The following is an 18,696-nucleotide window of genomic DNA, read 5'->3' on the forward strand; positions in this document are numbered from 1 at the left end:
TCAGATCACTGGCCCAGATAAGCCCATCACAGATATTTGACAAAATACGGTTCCATGGAACATGTCAAAGAAAGCTTAAAACCAAGGGGGAAAAGACAAAAGAGGGAGGCCCATGTTCCCCTTATTTGGCTCTTTCTTCATTGGAGCAATTGAATAACCTAACATTGGTGCTTGTCTCCACACCCTTCACTTCTATTTAGTTGGTTCTTAATACTCATGAAGGGCTTTAAATCAAAGTCCTATTGTTCTTATTAATGACCTTGATCTTTAAAAAATTATACCAAGAGGCTTGACACAGGGTGGTTCTAAGGATGTGCTGTAACTTAGGTTTAGAAAGTTGTATCTTCCCTGCTACCCTCATCTGAGAATCAGAGAATCACTCTGGGGGATGCCAGTTCTCCAAGGACAGGCACAGCAACAGATGCTTCTGCTTCCCTAGACAGATGTTTCCCCTTGGGCTTGACATATTTCCAACTATTAAAATCAAATCAACTCATACCTGGACTCCAAGCATTCAATGGCATTATTTATCAAAAAATGTATTAAAATATCCAAAGACCACTTCAAACTTCTGCTGCCTTCAAGACAGTTTTTGGCACTTGTAACAGACACTGTAGCTTTCTACACATGAGCACCCACTCTATTTCACAAACTATCTAGCAATTCAAACAGACCATTTCAGGTTCAACCATGCATAAGAATAGTATGGATGATCTGGAGTCACAAGAACTTCAATACTCTTGCACAGAGCAAACCTGCTAATGTTAGGACTCAAAACTGAAAAATAAAGCCACTATGTGGTAACATGGACGGGTTTAGGGAAAGATGTACAGCCAGCTAGCCAAGGCCACATAATCTCAGACATTGATTTTTCATGTGTTTGGATAAATTGTGTTATCTTCCATTTCATATTCTTGCTTTTCCAGTGAGACCCTCTACATTCAGGCCACATATTCTTTCCATGTGTCTGTAGAGCAGTGGAAGTTATTCTGATACAAGATTCTCCTAGACAGTCAGCAGCTTCCTGATTCACTACCCAACTTGGAATCAGTAGTTCTGAGAGATGTTTCCCAAACAACCAGGCTGAATTCAATGTCATTCTCTTTGGTAGGTGACAGCCTTCTACCTCAGGATGCAGAAAGACATGTCTCTCACTCTGGGGCTCCCTTTTTCAAATCATATAGCATGGTGCTCTGTGGTGATTTGTGGTTTTTTACACAAGTTCTGGTAGAATTCTGATGCCAAGAAATGGGGATAGGAGTTATTCTCCATCAAGCTGTAAACCCTTTTCTGTGCAGATGTAAAACAGCCAGTTGTAGCATTTTGTATATTTTGCACAATAAGGATTTTGGTTTGGAAGTCTATGTTTACCTGAAATAAAACAAAAAAGCAGATCACTCAGTACCCATTGCTCTGCTATTTGAAAATGAAACACAAAAAGAAGCTGTACCATGTGATGAGCTTCACCTGCCAGGTTTTCAGATACAGTTGAAAACCAGAATGCCAGGGAAGATATCCTTTCACCATTCCTCACCCCTGGTTTAATCTAATGTCTAATTCTTTTGCTGCCTCTTGGTGCCAAGGATGTCCACATTATGCTGAAATGAGTATTTTTATCTTACCTCTTTTGGGGCATCTTTTTCTATGAATTCTATATATATTTCCTTTGCTTTTGAGGACAGCTTCTGGGATGACTTGATTTTTTTGAAGTCTTCACAAGCCAGCCAGAAGTCTATATTTTCTTCACAGAATTGAGATTTTAAAAAGGCCCTAAAAACAGCCACACCATCTATAAAGATAGAAGAGATGGGAGGAGAAAGAACACAGAATATGAAGAACTGAATAACCAAATAATTATCACTTAGCTATTTTCTAGATTTCATTCAAACACATAATCCTCAGAATTTAGCTCTTTTAAAAATATTTTATTTATTTGAGAGGCAGAGTTACAGACAGTGAGAGGGAGAAACAGAGAGAAAGGTCTTCCTTCCATTGTTTCACAACCCAAATGGCTGCAACAGCCAGAGCTGCACCAATCCAAAGCCAGGAGCTAGGTGCCTCCTCCTGGTCTCCCATGTGCGTGCAGGGGCCCAAGCACTTGAACCATCTCCACTGCTTTCCCAGGCCACAGCAGAGAGCTGGATAGGAAAAGAAGCAGCTGGGACTAGAACCGGAGCCCATATGGGATGCCGGCTTTGCAGGTGGATGATTAACCTACTGTGCCATGGTGCCAGCCCTCAGAATTTAGATCTTTAAAGACAAAGATGCTGGATGGGAACAAGATGCTGGGATTCCAAGATGCTGTAATAGGGAACAATTTACTACACTCGGCTAGAGAACTATGCTCATAGTGAGGACTGTGCAGATCATTTGTATGGTTCACATGGTGGCACAGATAAGTACTGAACACAGGGAAAACACCTAGGCATTGCTCTGCTTGGAGGAGAGGGGGTGGGGGTATGAGCATAACAATAGAGGTACAAAGAGCTATCAAGAGCTGTATGCCAACTAACCTGGAAAACTAGAAAAAAAGAATAGATCCCTATGGGTCAGCACCATGGCTCACTTGGTGAATCCTCTGCCTGCAGTGCCAGCATCCCATATGGGCAACGGGTTCTAGTCCCAGTTGCTCCTCTTCCAGTCCAGCTCTCTGCTGTGGCCCGGGAGGGCAGTGGAGGATGGCCCAAGTGCTTGGGCCCCTGCAGCTGCACGGGAGACCAGGAAGAAGCATCTGGCTCCTGGCTTCAGATTGGCGCAGCGGCAGCCATAGCAGCCATTTGGGGAGTGAACCAATGGAAGGAAGACCTTTCTCTCAGTTTCTCTCTCATTATCTATAACTCTAACTGTCAAATAAATTAAAATAGATCCCTAGACACAAGCCACCTACCTAAATTGAGCCATGAAGACATAAAAAACTTCACAGACCAATAACCAAGATGGAAACTGAATCAGTAATAAACAGCCTCCCAATAAAAAAAAGCCTAGGATCAGATGGCTTTATTGCTGAATTCTACCAGATATTTAAAGAACTAATTCCAATTCTTCTTGGGTTATTCAAAGCAATTGAAAGGGAGGTAACCCTCCCAAACTCCTGAAGCCTGTGTCACCTTAATTCCTATACAAGAAAAAGAAACAGGGAAATTGTTCTGTAGTTCTTTCTCTGATGAACACAGATGCAAAAATCCTCAACAAAATACTGGCCATTTGAATCCAACAACACACCAAAAAGATCATTCATCCAGAACAAGTGATATTTATCCTTGGTATGCAGGGGTGGTTCAACATTCACAAATCAATGTGTGATACATTACAATAACAAACTGAAGAAAAACCATATGACTATCTCAATACATGCAGAGAAAGCATTTGATAGTATATAACATCCTTTCATGATGAAAACCTTAAGAAAATTGGGCATGGGAGGAACATTCCTCAACACAATCAAGGCAATTTATAACAAACCCATGGCCAGCATACTATTTTTTTTTGACAGGCAGAGTGGACAGTGAGAGAGAGACAGACAGAGAAAGGTCTTCCTTTGCCGTTGGTTCACCCTCCAATGGCCGCTGCGCTGTGGCCGGCGCACCGTGCTGATCCTAAGGCAGGAGCCAGGTACTTCTCCTGGTCTCCCATGGGGTGCAGGGCCCAAGCACTTGGGCCATCCTCCACTGCACTCCCTGGCCACAGCAGAGAGCTGGCCTGGAAGAGGGGCAACTGGGACAGAATCCGGTGTCCCGACAGGGACTAGAACCCGGTGTGCCAGCGCCTCAAGGTGGAGGATTAGCCTATTGAGGCACGGTGCCACCCGCCAGCATACTATTGAATGGGGAAAAGTTGGAAGCATTTCCACTGAGATCCAGAACCAGACAAGGATGCCCACTCACCATTGCTATTCAATACAGTACTGGAAGGTTTAGCCAGAGCCATTAAACAAGAAGAAATCAAAGGGATACAAATTGGAAAGGAGGAAGTCAAACTATCCCTATTTGTAGGTGACCCCACTGAGACACTACTGGAACTCATAGAGTTTGGAAAAACGACTAGATAAAGAAATTATGGTGTATATATATACACTATGGCATACTAGTCACCTGTAAAAAAATGATACCTTGTCTTTTGCAACAAAATGGATACAACTGGAAACCATTACACTTAGTGAAATAAGCCAGTCCCCAAAAACACAGATACTATATGTTTTCCCTGATCTGAGTTAACTTATAGAGTACCTGAAATGTAATGTATTAGAGTGCAATGAACATTTTGAGATTCAATGATTGTTTAAAGCCCATCTCTTCCATTGAGGAACAGTGGGTTTTTTTTTTTCTTCATACCATTTGCTGAACTCTTACTTAGTGTAGGATTAACTGTATGATCATTAAGTAAACTGAAAGTAGCTCATTGTAAAGAGTGGGAAGGGGAGAGGGAGAGGAAGAAGAATTGGAGCATGGGTGGGAGGGAGGGTAGCATGGCAAGTATCACTATGTTCCAAAATCTATACAAATGAAATAAATGAAAGTTATACAACTTACATAAAATCTTAACAAATTTTAAAGAAAGACAAAGATGCCAGTAGACAAAATACTTAAGTATAAAAACAAATACAAAAAAATGTCTTCAGGGGAACCACAAATTCTCTGGGAACAAGTGTCTTGTAAACAATATATGCAATGGAAAAGTGGACAACTTCAACTAAGAGCACTGCCACTGTGCTGTTTAAGGCTAATTTGTCTTCCCCACTCAGAGTCAATATGCTAAGAAATAAGGGGAGAAAAAAGATATTCTAGGCTCCTGTGACTGTTGAGTCCATTCCTCCTCTTGTGAGCCACTCATTTGCTGTGGAGACACACCTTTCTAGACTCTTGCAATATTTGCAGTAGATCAAATTCAAGGTTAACTCACATTTGCTGGCCAGCAGCTCCTCGAATCCTTCTGACCACAGCAGTGCTTCCTCTGGGGAAGGCCTGCAAGAGAAGTTTTCAGTTAAGAGGGCACATATCAGGTCCCCTTTCCAGCTCAGCAGTGAGCTGTTCAGGTTTGTGAGCACAGGATTCTCACTTACTTGCTGAAAGTTTGCTGTTTGTTTTTCTTGCTGGTTTTGGGCTTCCCAGGAGTGGAAGAATTTTGCAAGAAGGAACTCAATCGTGTCTTCCAATCTTTTAATTTTAAAAAAAAAGTCACTAAGTGGCCATGCTTGAAAACACAACTACAGCTGAATGTATTTTTATCCAATAAAGCTATCTAGTAGCTACAGGCAAACCAAATGAGACAAAACCAAGTAGCAGCCTTATCAACCTAATATTTAAACCCAGCACTGAAATACTGAATAGTTTTCTCAGACTATAACTACTCGTGTTAAGAGTAAAGGTAGGAACTACCTTAAAATTCACAAAAATATTATCTCAATATGCTGCATACCCAAAAAGCACATACTGGGGCCCAGTACTATGAGTTAAGCCATCTACCCCATATTGGCAATGGTTCAAGTCCAGGCTGCTCCACATTCAATCCAGTTCCCTGCTAATGCACCCAGGAAAGCAGTGGAGGATGCCCATGTCCTTGGACACCTACACCCAGTCAAAGACCCTGAAGAGCTTCTGGCTCCAGCCTTGCCCAGCCCCTGTGCTTGTGGCCATTTAGGGAAGTGAACCAGAGGATGGAAGACTTCTTTTTCTGCCTCTCTAACTGCGACCTTCAAATAAAGCTTAAAAAAAATGAAAACCTTATGCTATTTCTGGCCCACAAAGAGCGGCAGTTCACTCCTTCCCCTTCCACCCATGGTCCTGGATGCACCAGAGGCCATGCATAGGGAGTGACACTGGCCCTCCGACCTACAGTGTTCTTTTGAGGAAGATTTGTTCCACAGTCATGACTGCCTGAGAACAGCTTTATCATGAAAAGGTGAGAAAGGACTCAAAACGAGATCTTCAGCCAGCAAATGCTCTTCCCCTGATATGGTCAGGCAGATCGGATTAAATTAATCAGATTCATGAACTGGAAAACCACGCCTCCACCCCTTATGTATCCCACCTGTATTCACCCACCTGCCACTCAGACCATTAACCATGCCCCTTTGGGGACTGAATAAAAAGGGTGGAGCCTGCTGGGCCCACCCTTGTTCTCCCAAGCCTCCAGGCACAGCTTTTGGCTGCCCCTCATCTGTTTGCCTGCACCTTGTGGTTTTGTGGTCATTCCTGCCTGCACGGTTTTTCCTTTCCCCATGACTCTGACCTGTGATGGCCTGCACGTGGCCCTTGTTCACCTCATGCCTCTTGGTGTGGGCGGCCTTCTGGATGCCACTGGAGCCTGCTGACTTGCCTTGCTGCTGCTCTCCGGCCCACAGGCTCTCCCTTGCAGGCTCTGGCCTACTCCCTGGAAAAGCCTGGTATGCAACTGCCGGTTTAAATTTCTGATTCCTTTCTCTTAATAAAGCCTTCACCTTCCTGTGTATTTCTCTCACACTAAATGCTAAGCCATACCACGCTGTCTGATTTACAGAAACTCGATATTTAGAATTGTAAGGTCCCGGGTTTCGGCACCAATGTAAGTTCACCACAAAACACACCAAACACCGGAGTAAGGTAAAGGGTTTATTGGGGAAAACCCGGCAAGCTAGAGGGGAGGGGCAAGGAAAGAAAACAAGTAAGAGGGAAGAGAGGAGAGGAGAGAGGGGAGTGAGAGAACGGAGCCGACAGAGCGCCGCGTGTTCAGAAACAGGCCCTTTTAAAACTTCGCCAGGGGGCGGGCAGGGAAGGAGGAGCAGAGAATCCCATTAGGATGGGGGTGGGGCTGACACCAGTGGTTGGGCCATGTGGCCACCTGGCTTGCAGCAATGGCAGTGGGTGCTAGAGCCTAGGATGGTGTCAGGGTGTAGGTCTCGCCAGAGATAAGACTGTGCCACTTTCCCAACAAGAATTCTTATCTAAATAGACAAGAACACTTTAGATATCAATCTTAATAATTTTAAAATAAAGGTAAATGATTTCCCACCACCCAGCAGAAGCACACGATGTCGACCAGGGTTCTCAGCTGTGATGAGATGCACGCAGAAGGCCGCTCCATAAGGCCCCAGCGCGCCTCCACCCTCCTCCTACCAAGCCCTCCCGAGTGTCCACACTCACAAAGCCAGCACAGCCCTCGTAGATGTAATTTCCCTGAGTAAATTAGCATCGTGCGCTTGGTTTTTCTGCAGAGGCTCAGGCTACAGTGTTTCCCAAAGTGCCCCATATACAGCAAGCCGACCCGACAGAGAGGAGCCTACTCACAAGGACCGTTTCATCTTCTCCTGCTTTTCCACGCTCTTGGTGTCACTGCCTACGCTCTCGTCCATACCTCCACAGTCGGGCTGAATCTCCATAAAAACGACACTTAGCATTCGCTGATCTCAGTACAGAGTAGCGGCCTGCAGTTCACCACAGCTTTTATAGCCTGCCAGCGTGGAGGCGGGGTCTCTCTGGGCCAGCCCCACCTCCTAAAGCGAGGATTGGCCAGAGGCCTACGGCAGGGGCAGAGCCTGAGCAGGCGCGGGGCACGAAGGCCGCTGACTGGCTGGAAGCCTGGGAGCTGCTGACACGTGAGACTAAGGCTTAGAACATGATTTGGCGGGACACCTCCAGCGGCAGGGCGCTGAGGGCAACGGGTTTTTCCAGGCCGCAGTCCTGTGGAGCAGTCTGGCTCAGGCCCTTCTTTGCCCAGCCTGCCGAATCCCTGCCTGCAAGCTGAGCCGGATTCCAGAAAGAACACACTGTGCCTCTGCTTCCCTCGCTGGTGGGCGGGCGAACCAGGAACTGCAACATCGGGCTGGGCAGTCTTCGGGAAGAGAGCAGGAGACAGTGACTTTGTCCGAAGGCGACACCTGAGCTGGGCCTACTTTTTGGGTCAGCTCTGGAGTCCGGAGTCCTGGTGGGCAGGGAGGGAGAGTGAGGCACAGTGAGCTTGGCACTGGGACACACCAGGGTCCTTGGAGTTCAGCAGTGCAAGCAGTCGGGCTTGCCTCCTCCGTCACTGCTGGTCAGCTTAGAATTTACCAAAACTTTTAACTGGCAAAAACAATGTGTATAGGGGTGCGGTGGGGGTGAGAGTAGCTTACTTCAATGAGCTGTATTTGTAAATTCTTCAGAAACCACCCCTCCCTGCTCCTGCAGACTTAAATGATTGGTCAGGACAGAGTCCCTCAACTATGAAGTGAGTCAATTTTGGATACTATATGACAGTGTGTATTCCAGTGGTTCTCTCCCAGGCCTGTAGTGGACAGTTAGGTTAACAGTAAGGCATTAGTTACTGTAGACACTCTCCTTGCTTTGCATTAGATCTATCAGAAGAAAATATAAAACCTGTGTTTGAATATTGGATCCAGTCAGCATGTTCTTAGGGTGAGCTGCCAGTACTAAGAACTCCAGGTTTGACTTGGAGAGCAAAATCTCTGTTGTTACTAGGGAGAACAGTTAGGTGTAAAGGAAAACCACTCAGACATCAGGAAGACAAAACAGAGTTCTGTGGGGCTGGCACTGTGGCGTAGAAAAGATTCCATCTGCAGCGTCGTCAGCCCATATGGGCACCGGTTTCAGTCCAGGCTGCTCCACTTCTGATCCAGCTCCCTGCTAAGCTAATGCACCTGGGAAATCAGCCCAAGATGACTTAAGTGCTTTGGCCCCTGCACCCACGTGGGAGACCCAGAGGAAGCTCCTGGCTCCTGGCTTTGGTCCAGACCTGGCTGTTGCGGCCATCTGGGGAGTGAACCAGCGATGGAAGAGCTCTCTGTCTCTCCCACTCTCTAACTCTGCCTTACAAAAAAGGTTTGTGTATTTATTTTCACTTATTTGAAATGCAGAGAGTGTTCTTACATTCATTATTCATTCTCCAAATGTCTGCAGCAACCTGGGCTGGGTCAGGCTGAAGCCAAGAACTCAGTCTAGGGCTTCCCATGTAGGTGGTAGGGACTCAAATACTTGAGCCGTCACCTGCTGCCCAGCAGGGTTCTATTAACAGGAAGTAGAATCAGAAGCAGAGCTGAGGCTTGAACTCAAGCATTCTGAATGGGATGTGGAAGGCTTGATCACTATGCCAAACAAGAGCTCCAGTCACATTTTAAACATGTTTGCAAAACTCTAAGACTGTAACTTTTTAAACATGCTCTTCATCTCAAAAAAGTCTTTGCCTGGTATTTCTGTATCCAATTTTACTTCCATATGATTCAGTACTTATTTATTGAATGCATGTATTATATAGACACATGCTTCATCTCATCGATACAAACCTCAATAAATTTTTGACTGAGAACCTTGGATATTACAATTTACTCACAGACTGAATTTCACTCATAGGCTGGGAATTCTGACAGAGACCGTAAGAAGAATCTAGATGTGTGTCTACCTGAGACCTAATTAGAGTCGGGGCCTGATCACTAGAATCTAACAATTGGAACAGTCTCTTCACACCTCTTTCATCTGTAATGAGAAAACCAAGTCCTTTTTGCCAGTTTCACATGTTCAAGTAAGTTCAAGTCCTAGAAGCTAAGATTTTCAGTGTTATGTAAGTCTTACACAAAAGGCCTTTTATAAATTCTAAAGTAGCACACTAAAGTTGATTTTGTATTTGCATATGTGTGAAAAAAGCATAATGTGAAAGGCATAGCTATTCAAGAGAGGGAAGTTATGAGAATTAGCTCAGGTTATAAACGTGTAAGCATGGGGCCGGCGCTGTGCACAGTGGGTTAATGCCCTGGCCTGAAGTGCAAGCATCCCATGTGGGTGCTGGTTCAAAACCCGGCTGCTCCACTTACTGTCCAGCTCTCTGCTATGGCCTGGGAAAGCAGTGGAATATGGCCCAAGTGCTTGGGCCCCTGCACCCATGTGGGAGACCTGGAAGAAGCTCCTGGCTCCTGGCTTTGGATCGGCACAGCTCCAGCCATTGCAGCCATCTGGGGAGTGAACCATCAGATGGAAGACCTCTCTCTCTCTCTCTCTCTCTCTCTCTCTGTCTCTCCTCTCTTTGTGTAACTCTGACTTTCAAACAAATAAATACATCTTTAAAAAAAAAAACATGTAAGTATCCTTAAATATCAAGATAGTTAATACAGATTTGTAGAGTGTGAAACTCATGATAGATATTTAATAAATGCTGTCTGGTGATAAGCAAATGAAATGAAAGCAACAGATTAGCATTTAAACTCTTCAGAGAGCTCCATGCCAGGGAAATACATTGCTCTCCATATATTAGCAAAAGTCAATCTGCATATATACATGCAAGCAACTGGTTTAAATGAGGGGCACCATAGAGCTTTTTTTTTAATTTGACAGGTAGAGTTATAGACAGAGAGAAAGGTCTTCTTTCCATTGGTTAACTCCCCAAATGGCCGCAATGGCTGGCGCTGTGCCGATCTGAAGCCAGGAGCCAGGTGCTTCTTCCTGGTCTCCCATGCGGGTGCAGGGACCCAAGCACCTGGACCATCCTCCACTGCCCTCCTGGGCCACAACAGAGAGCTGGACTGGAAGAGGAGCAGCTGGGACTAGAACCCGGTGCCTATATGGGATGCTGGTGCCACAGGTGGAGGATTAACCAAGTGAGCCACGGAGCTGGCCAGGTTAATTGCTTTTTTTCATGAACACTTTCATACTGATAGCTGATGCTGAGTGGCAATTTGTTTATTTTAAATTATGTGGTTGATTGAGAAATCTATCCATCAGTTTATATTTTTTGTGTCAATAAGTACTGTTAAGAGTTAAGATGATAACTGCTACAGTCAGAAACCTATCCTTAAAAATTGTCATGTTTATATCTCTTTAAAGACAAGCTGAGCTATTTAAAGTGAAACCTTTTATTTGATGACTTCCCCTTGGGCTATTTGCTGCCACTGGCTTTTGGCTAAGTGGGATGGCATCATACTAGTGTGGAGGAGAAAGAAACAAGGCAGTGGGTTGTTAAAGGTGGGCAGTGAAGCCACAGCCTGAGAGAGGTAGATCAACTCACTTTGCATTTTCCACTTTGTGTCTACCTCACCCTCTGCTGTAGAGATATCTGATTGCAAGCATTGGTGGTGGAGGTTCTCAGAGTGGTTCTTGGGAATTTTCATAATTTCTTAAAAGTGTAAATTCCAGAAAAAGGCAAGCAAAAAAATTATAAGCTTCTGATAATATCAAGGAGAGATTATGGAGAATAAAAAGTTTACCCCACCATACTTCCTCTTCTCTATTAATTACCAGAAGTTAAAAATATTTACATATAATAATGCTCATGATTATACTTCAGAAATTTAGAAAACAACATATATGCCTTAAGAAACACCACAAAGTATAATTTTCTTATGTACTTTGCTTTTTTCAGTCAGTACAATATCTTAGGTCCTAAATGTATGAGTGCGGTAAGCCTCTTGCTTACCTTATGAAAGTTTAAGTGGTTTGTGTTTATTTCTTTTTGAAAAAAAATTGAAGAATTTTATTTATTTGAAAGTCTGAATTATGGGGGTGGGATTGAGATAGAGATTGAGATAGACAGATACCATCTATCTGCAAGTTCACTCCCCAGATGGCTGCAATGGCCAGAGCTGGGCAAGACTACTAAAGCCAGGAACCAGGAGCTTCATTGGGTCTCTCATGTGAGTGGCAGTGTCCCAAACACTTGTGAAGTAGGCATACAGGTTAAAATCGATTTGGTTTGTGAGCTGGAAGACCACGTCTTCACCACGCCCCTACCTGATACCTTCACAACACCCCTGTGTGACCTGATGCCCCTACCTGGCCACACCTGAGTGCCCACTGGCCAATCAGGTTAATTAACCACTCCCCTTTGGAAGTGGGTTAAAAGCCTGGAACAGGGTGTGTCCTCTCTCTTCTTTGCCCTGGCCTCTAGCCAGGAGGGGGCTGGCTGAAGCCCTGCACCCCCAGGGCATGTGGCCTTCGGGCCACCCACCCTAGGCTTCCTGGCCTAGATGCTCTTCTACATGGCTGGTTCCTGGTACTCAGTATGAATCCAGATTTTCCCTTCTCCTTAAACTGAACTAAAGCCTTCACTGTCCTATGCATCTTTCACACTAAATAAAAGCTTAAAACATACCATGCTGTCTCATTCATTTATGCCAGTATTTAGAATTCTTCTCTAAATATTAGGCAAGAACCCTCTAGGGCATATAACTATTGGGGATTTATTAATAAGCATATGGTGATATCATCTGGCACCCCAAATTCCGGTAACATATGTGGCACCCCAGACTCGGCCTCTGGGGAACTTTGAGGGGACACATTTTCATATGTAATTTTAGGGGGTCATTTCTGATATTAATTTTCTGCTGCTTTTCACAGGCCATTACCAGGGAGCTGGATCAGAAGTGGAGCAGCTGGGATGCAAACTGACACCCTTATGGGATGCCAGCATTATAGCTGGTGGCTTAGCAGCAACATTGGCTACAAGTGGTTAGTTTTAAAAAGGAACAAGAAAGAAATGTGATGAGTAATTGGAAAAATTGAAAACTTTTAGTACCTATTTGTTGGTCATATGAAAGAAGTGTAATACTTGTCTTTATTACTACTTTTAGTCTTATTTAATTTTTTACTTAATTGAGAAGGAGAGAGAGAGAGACAGAAGGAGAGAGAGATAATGAGAATGCATTCAATTTGCTGGTTTACTCCCCAAATGCCAACAGCTGGGACTTGCTCGGTCAGGCTGAAGCCAGGAGTGGGAGCTCAGTCTAAATGTCCCATGTGGTTGTCAGGAACCCAACTACTTGAGCCATCACTATTGCTTTCCAGGATTGATATTAGCAGGAAACTGGATTCAGGAACCAGAGCTGAGTGTTGAATGCAACTACTCTGATATAGGACTCAGGCATCTTAACTGCAGGCTAAATGCCTGTCCCTAATTTAACTTTTTGTTGGAGAAATCTTCATTAATAGAATAAGCCTATGACCCCACAAGACCCTGTACCTATTCATAATAGGATCTAAGGTATAAAAGTCATGATTGATTAATTTCTTAGAATGTAATTTGTATACCTAGTAGCTAAGAGAGAAAATTAGCTTTTTCTGTCAGGCATGAATCAGAGTTTACAACTAACAATTGAAGTTAATTATTTTACCAATCCTTATGTTAGAATTGAAGTTAATGATCTTACCAATCCTTGTGTTAGAATTTCCACTTCATGTACTTCATGGTTATACCTGAGATTTATCTGTAGTATGGCATATGTTATACTTCAAACCAATAGGGCTTCCTTAAATTTAATAGCTACATCTTTAATAAGACATCTAGGGGTGGGAGTTTGGCACAGTGTTTAAGATGTTGCTTGGGATTCCTTCATTCCATATTGGAGTGCCTTGGTTCAAGTCCTGACTCTGCTTCTGATTCCAGATTTTTGTTAATGTGTACCCTGAAGGCAGCAGGTGATGGCTCAAGTACATGAGTTCCTGCCACCCATGTGGTGTGGGAAGGTGGTCAAACTGATGGGTGAGGGGATAAAGTTATAATGAGTGACTAGCAGAAATTCCAGCTCATTTGCACCCATCTAACTCCCTGCCTGGTTTCCCCATTGTGTTTGGATTAGTAGAATGAAATTTAGAAAAAAAAATTGAAAAACAAAATTTGACCAAATTTATCCAAGCCATGTTGAGGGGAACCCTCATTCAACAAGCATTTATTTATTTATTTTAAGATATATTTATTTATTTGAAATAAAAAGCTACAGAGTGGAAGAAAGAGAGGAAGAGACAGGGAGGGAGGGGGAGAATCTTCCATCAATTAGTTCACTCCCCAGATGGCTGGGAAAGGAAGGAGAGAATTGAGGCTGTAACTCCAAAGGAGTTGTGATCAAGGAAACATCTTTTTTCTCTTCCCTCTCTCCTACTTCCACCCATCCTACTTCCCTCCCTCCCTTCCTTCCTTTCTGTATGAATACTTAATTGAGAGGGAAGTTTTCACAGTAGTAGTTGGGAATGTGATCCAAAACCCAAGTAAGAAGACTACAGGAGCAAGAATACATCATCTGTTGAAAGAGGAGGAAGAAAGGTAGAGTTTATACATGGGAAAAGTGTTTTGGGTGGTAGGAACATGAGAGGGTTCCCATCTCATTCTTTATACTTGCTCAATGAAATATGAGCCAGGTCATCAGCAGATAGTAAGGGAAAGTCAGGGGTATTACAAATTGAGGAGGAAAAAGGTATAAAAAAGTAACATGGATAGTGGGAAAACCAATAGCCTGGGGAAGTACAGTGTAACACCAGTGTTGAGTGCCCACTTGAGATCTGAGATTACAAATAAAAAGGGATTGTTAGTTTGGTTATGTTCAGCCATATTCAAATGCTCCTGAAATAGGTGCGGAGTGTGCAGAATGCTTTAACAGTGTCAGGGTTTTACTGAGTACTGCAGGGGGAGGCAGGTGTCAAAGAGCAGTGACCTCTTCAGAGCTTGGATAGTGGGGATGGCTGAACACAGCACAGCAGGAGTATGCTAGCATTGACTTCAAATTTTTTTAAATGTACTTCCGAACATGTGTTATTATATGAGGGTAATTCAAGTATTTGTGGAAAATGGAATTAAAGCATAAAGTTATTGAGGTGCCTGCCACCCCTTTGGGAGATCCACACTGATTTCACACCTCCTGAATTACATAGTGCACATTCATTAAAATTCTGGGGCTTGTGTTATTGTGTGCTGGGTTAAGCCACAGCTTTCAATGCAGGCATCCTTTATCACAGTGCCAATTTGAGTCCTGGATACTTTGCTTTCAGTACAACTCCCTACTAATGTTCTTGTGAAGATAGCAGTTGGCCCAACTGGTTGTGATCCTGCCACCCATGTGGGAGACCTGGATGGAGTTCCACATTCCTGGATTTTGCCTGGAGAGTGCTGGCCATTATGGCCATTTGGGTAGCCAGCTAGTATGTGGAAGCACTGTCTCTCTTGGCCTTTTAAAAATTTTTTAAAAATGTTAACCTTAACCCGTGAGGGCATTAGTATAATTGTGTCCTTAAAGTCATGTTAATGATATGGCATTTATCATACAGAAAAAAAGCCAAATAAAATTTATAAATGTCATTATCAAGTGCAATTTTTAAAACAATTTTCACTAAGCGTATCTGTGTAGGAAGTGTTTTATGGTTTCCCATTTTTCTTTCTGTAGTTGGATAATCTGAAATCCCTCATTACCATTCATATTCCTCATAAGTGCCTAGCTTTCTAGATACTCATATCTTCCTTTGCTTTATAATTTCAGTAGTTTATAAGAACATAGCTAAGTGTTGAATGTTATGGAGTGATTTTCTTAAATACATTTACACTGCATAAACATATACATTTGAATATATTCTGCACTTAAAGTGTACTTTAAGTATAAATTTTCAAAATTTGTTCTATTGCTTCAGCTTTCTGTGCTGTCACCATTGCTGGATGATCTTGTCTAACTGTACATCCTTTGTTTCCTCTCAAGTCTGTTTTCTTTCTATTCGCTTGTATTACCTTCAGTTTAATTTTCTTTCCTACAGTTATTTTTATTCTAGTAATATTTTTAATAAATTCTAATTAATTTCTCTTTGGTACTTCTATTTTTGTCTAATTATTCATACTTGAATTGTTCTGATTTTGACAATTTGTTCTTTGATGTGTCTACTGTTTTATTTGTGTCAGATCACTTTGCAATGCTAAATTTTTGGTTTTCATATTTTTTTATTTTGTGGTCATATCTTTCTTGTGGCTTCATATCTCTTTTGCTCTCTATTGCTCTCTGGGTGAATCACAATTGCATCTATTCCATGTTCATGTTTGAGCAGAGTGGATTTTATGCTATTTTATAGGAGGCTTCTATGTAGGTTGTTAGGAGATAGGCAAGAAAGAATCTTGTAGCTTTGTGATTCTAAGATTTCTTATGTTGTATACAAACTGTGCCAAAATATAGCTCCACTGAACTTTCTGGAAGCTTCCTTTCTGATATTCTTTCCATTATATATTTGAAGTTTCTCCCTACCCTGATTTTTGCTTTTCTGACATTCACATTGGTTTCCCCTCCCACTGGATCTTCCTCATTGTAGATATCTGCTCCAAAACAGAAACATGTGCTGTTGACTTCTGTGAGTTACTTCTTCCTAGGCCACATCAGCATCAGTGAACCTTCAAGTAAACTTGCAACACTTACCCCATCCTCCCTGAATTCAGATTTTCTAAAGTCATCCCACAAAATTTCTCCTCTGGATGAAGATTTCACATTTGTTAGGGATTTTGGGGTTTCTCTGGATTTTAAGGTGAGCTATAATTTCAATGACTTCTGTTTTGTCCCAAGAAATTACTCATGCCCCATTTTGAGGTGGCTGCATGGGTAGGCCAGCTTTTCAGATTTCCTTTTAAATATTTATTTTTATTTATTTGAAAGGGAGAGGGAGAGGGAGAGGGAGGGGGGAGGGGGAGGGGAGGGGAGGGGAGGGGAGAGAGAGAGAGAGAGAGAGAATGAGAATATCTTTCACCCTTTGATCACTCCCAAAATAGCAGCTGGTCTGGCCAAAGACAGGAGCCTTTTCTGGGTCTCCCCCATGGGTGCCAGAAACCCAAATCTTGGAGCACCTTCTGTTATTTTCCCAGATCATTAGCAGGGAGCTGGATTGCGAGCGGGTCAGCTGGGAGCTGAACTGGTGCCCATATGCCACAATATTAGCCTGTAAGATTTTGAGGAATATTTCCAGATACTCCCAACTATTGGAATACTTCTAATAATCTGAAACACTTACAGAAGCTGAAAAATTTAATCAGTATAGGGCATATAACTAAAATATTTACATCACTGACATAAGCAGTATTCCTAAGTACTTTGAGTCATATTTCTCATTTTACTAGTGTTGGCTTTTGCTGTTTTGAAAATCTATACCATGAAAAAGTAAGAAACTGCAAACTGTTGCAGGTGAGGGTTTATATATTGTTTATTTTATAATAAATTGTATGTGAGTAATGCTGGTATTTATTTGCTTTGTTTTTAGGTACAATCAAATGTCACAAGGAACAGACAGCTGGCAAGGGATGAATCTCAGCATAGAGAGCAATTCAGATAGTGAAGTTGGGCTCTCTGAATTTATTGGTAAACAGTGCCAAATGTCCATAAGAGAATGGAACACCAATAGCTTTAAGTTCCAATCAATGAAACTTCTGATTTAAAAGTCCAAAATTTTGGAGCGAGCACTATGGCACTGTGGGTAAAGATGCTGCCTATAGTGCTGGCATCCCACATTGGTGTTGATTTGAGTTCCAGCTGCTCCACTTCTGATCCAGCTCACTGCTAATGCACCTGGGGAAGCAATGGAAAATGGCTTGAGTACTTTGCCCACAACACCTGCATGAAGAAGCTCCTAGCTCCTGGCTCTGGATTGGCCCATCTCTGACCATTGTGACCATTTGGGGTTTGAATCAACAGACTGAAGATCTTTCTCTCTCTTGCTCACTTTCTCTAGCTCTGCCTTTCAAATAAATAACTCTTTAAAAACAAAAAAGTTCAGAATTTAACAACTGCAGATGTGATGTTTTATTTCTTTTAAGTAAGAATTTAAAACCTTAGAACAAGCAAGTTGAGACTTATTGGATTGTACAAAAACAACATGGGGTTCATATGAGATTGATTAACATATATACACAAGGCCACACTGAAAAGACTTTGGAAAATGGAATTAAAATAAGTATTTTGTGTAAAAATATTTAAATCCGAGCCGGCGCCGTGGCTCAATAGGCTAATCCTCCACCTTGCGGCGCCGGCACACCGGGTTCTAGTCCCGGTTGGGGCGCCGGATTCTGTCCCGGTTGCCCCTCTTCCAGGCCAGCTCTCTGCTATGGCCAGGGAGTGCAGTGGAGGATGGCCCAGGTGCTTGGGCCCTGCACCCCATGGGAGACCAGGAAAAGCACCTGGCTCCTGGCTCCTGCCAGGATCAGCGCGGTGCGCCGGCTGCAGCGGCGGCCATTGGAGGGTGAACCAGCGGCAAAGGAAGACCTTTCTCTCTCTGTCTCTCTCTCTCACTGTCCACTCTGCCTGTCAAAAAAAAAAAAAAAAAATATTTAAATCCATGTATAGTTTTTCATATTACATATTTTCTATCAATTTCAAGACTCATATAATTCCAGATACTATCGTGAAAATGCAGTATTACATTTTTTACATGTGGGAACATTCTATATCACAATTATCTGATTTCAGGAATATTTATTTTTCATCAATGCATTTCCATCCAATTTAATGAGCAAAGACTAATTCAATTTTTCCACATGTCAGACATGTCCAAGGAACAAAGCGGGGCAAATGGATGGGTACATTCTTTACGCATTTCTGGCATTTAGTTTTACACATTGCCTTTAACATTTCATTGACCTACTGGAAATAAAAGGCAGTTGCCTTAAACCCTTCCTCATTTTCTTAAATTTTTTTCTGGATTCTTTTAGGTTATCCTTGAATTTTTCATTCCATACACTGAAAATCCTTCAGGAATACAATTTTAAAGCTAAATATTTATTTGAAGTTTAACATGTTGACTGGAAGACAATGTGTATATGCAATATGTGTATTACAGATTGCATTGCTGCAAGAGTGGGTGTGCTAGATAAAATACAGGGCACCCTAATACTGTGTGAAAAGGAATGAAACAAAAATTCATTTTATTTTTTAAGATTTATTTATTTGAGGGGCTGGTGCTGTGGATCACTTGGTTAATCCTCCGCCTGCAGTGCTGGCATCCCATATGGGTGCCG

General features: G+C 42.7%; 2 protein-coding genes across 3 annotated transcripts in view; both read right to left on the minus strand.

Moving 5' to 3' along the window:
* The window catches only part of LOC149124800 (zinc finger protein 39-like), a 750,627-nt gene that overhangs the window by 524,813 nt on the left and 207,118 nt on the right, over positions 1-18,696 (minus strand). The gene's annotated exons all lie outside the window — the stretch shown is intronic.
* On the minus strand, positions 506-7,432 carry LOC127489069 (regulator of G protein signaling 2-like). 2 transcript variants are annotated; one of them, XM_089301845.1, is made up of 4 exons: positions 7,263-7,432; positions 4,900-4,961; positions 1,623-1,789; positions 506-1,371 (listed from the first exon to the last, which is right to left on the minus strand). In XM_089301845.1, the coding sequence occupies exons 1-4, from the start codon at positions 7,370-7,372 to the stop codon at positions 1,177-1,179; spliced, it is 534 nt and encodes a 177-aa protein (XP_089157971.1). In that variant the 5' UTR covers positions 7,373-7,432; the 3' UTR covers positions 506-1,176. The 2 variants fall into 2 exon arrangements, with proteins under 2 accessions (XP_089157971.1, XP_089157972.1); XM_089301846.1 differs by lacking the exon at positions 506-1,371 and adding an exon at positions 5,060-5,153 and having other exon boundaries at positions 1,631-1,789; positions 7,263-7,431.

Source organism: Oryctolagus cuniculus, chromosome 8, assembly GCF_051225735.1.
Source record: "Oryctolagus cuniculus isolate XC-2025 breed Fujian yellow rabbit chromosome 8, ASM5122573v1, whole genome shotgun sequence".
Taxonomy (NCBI): domain Eukaryota; kingdom Metazoa; phylum Chordata; class Mammalia; order Lagomorpha; family Leporidae; genus Oryctolagus; species Oryctolagus cuniculus.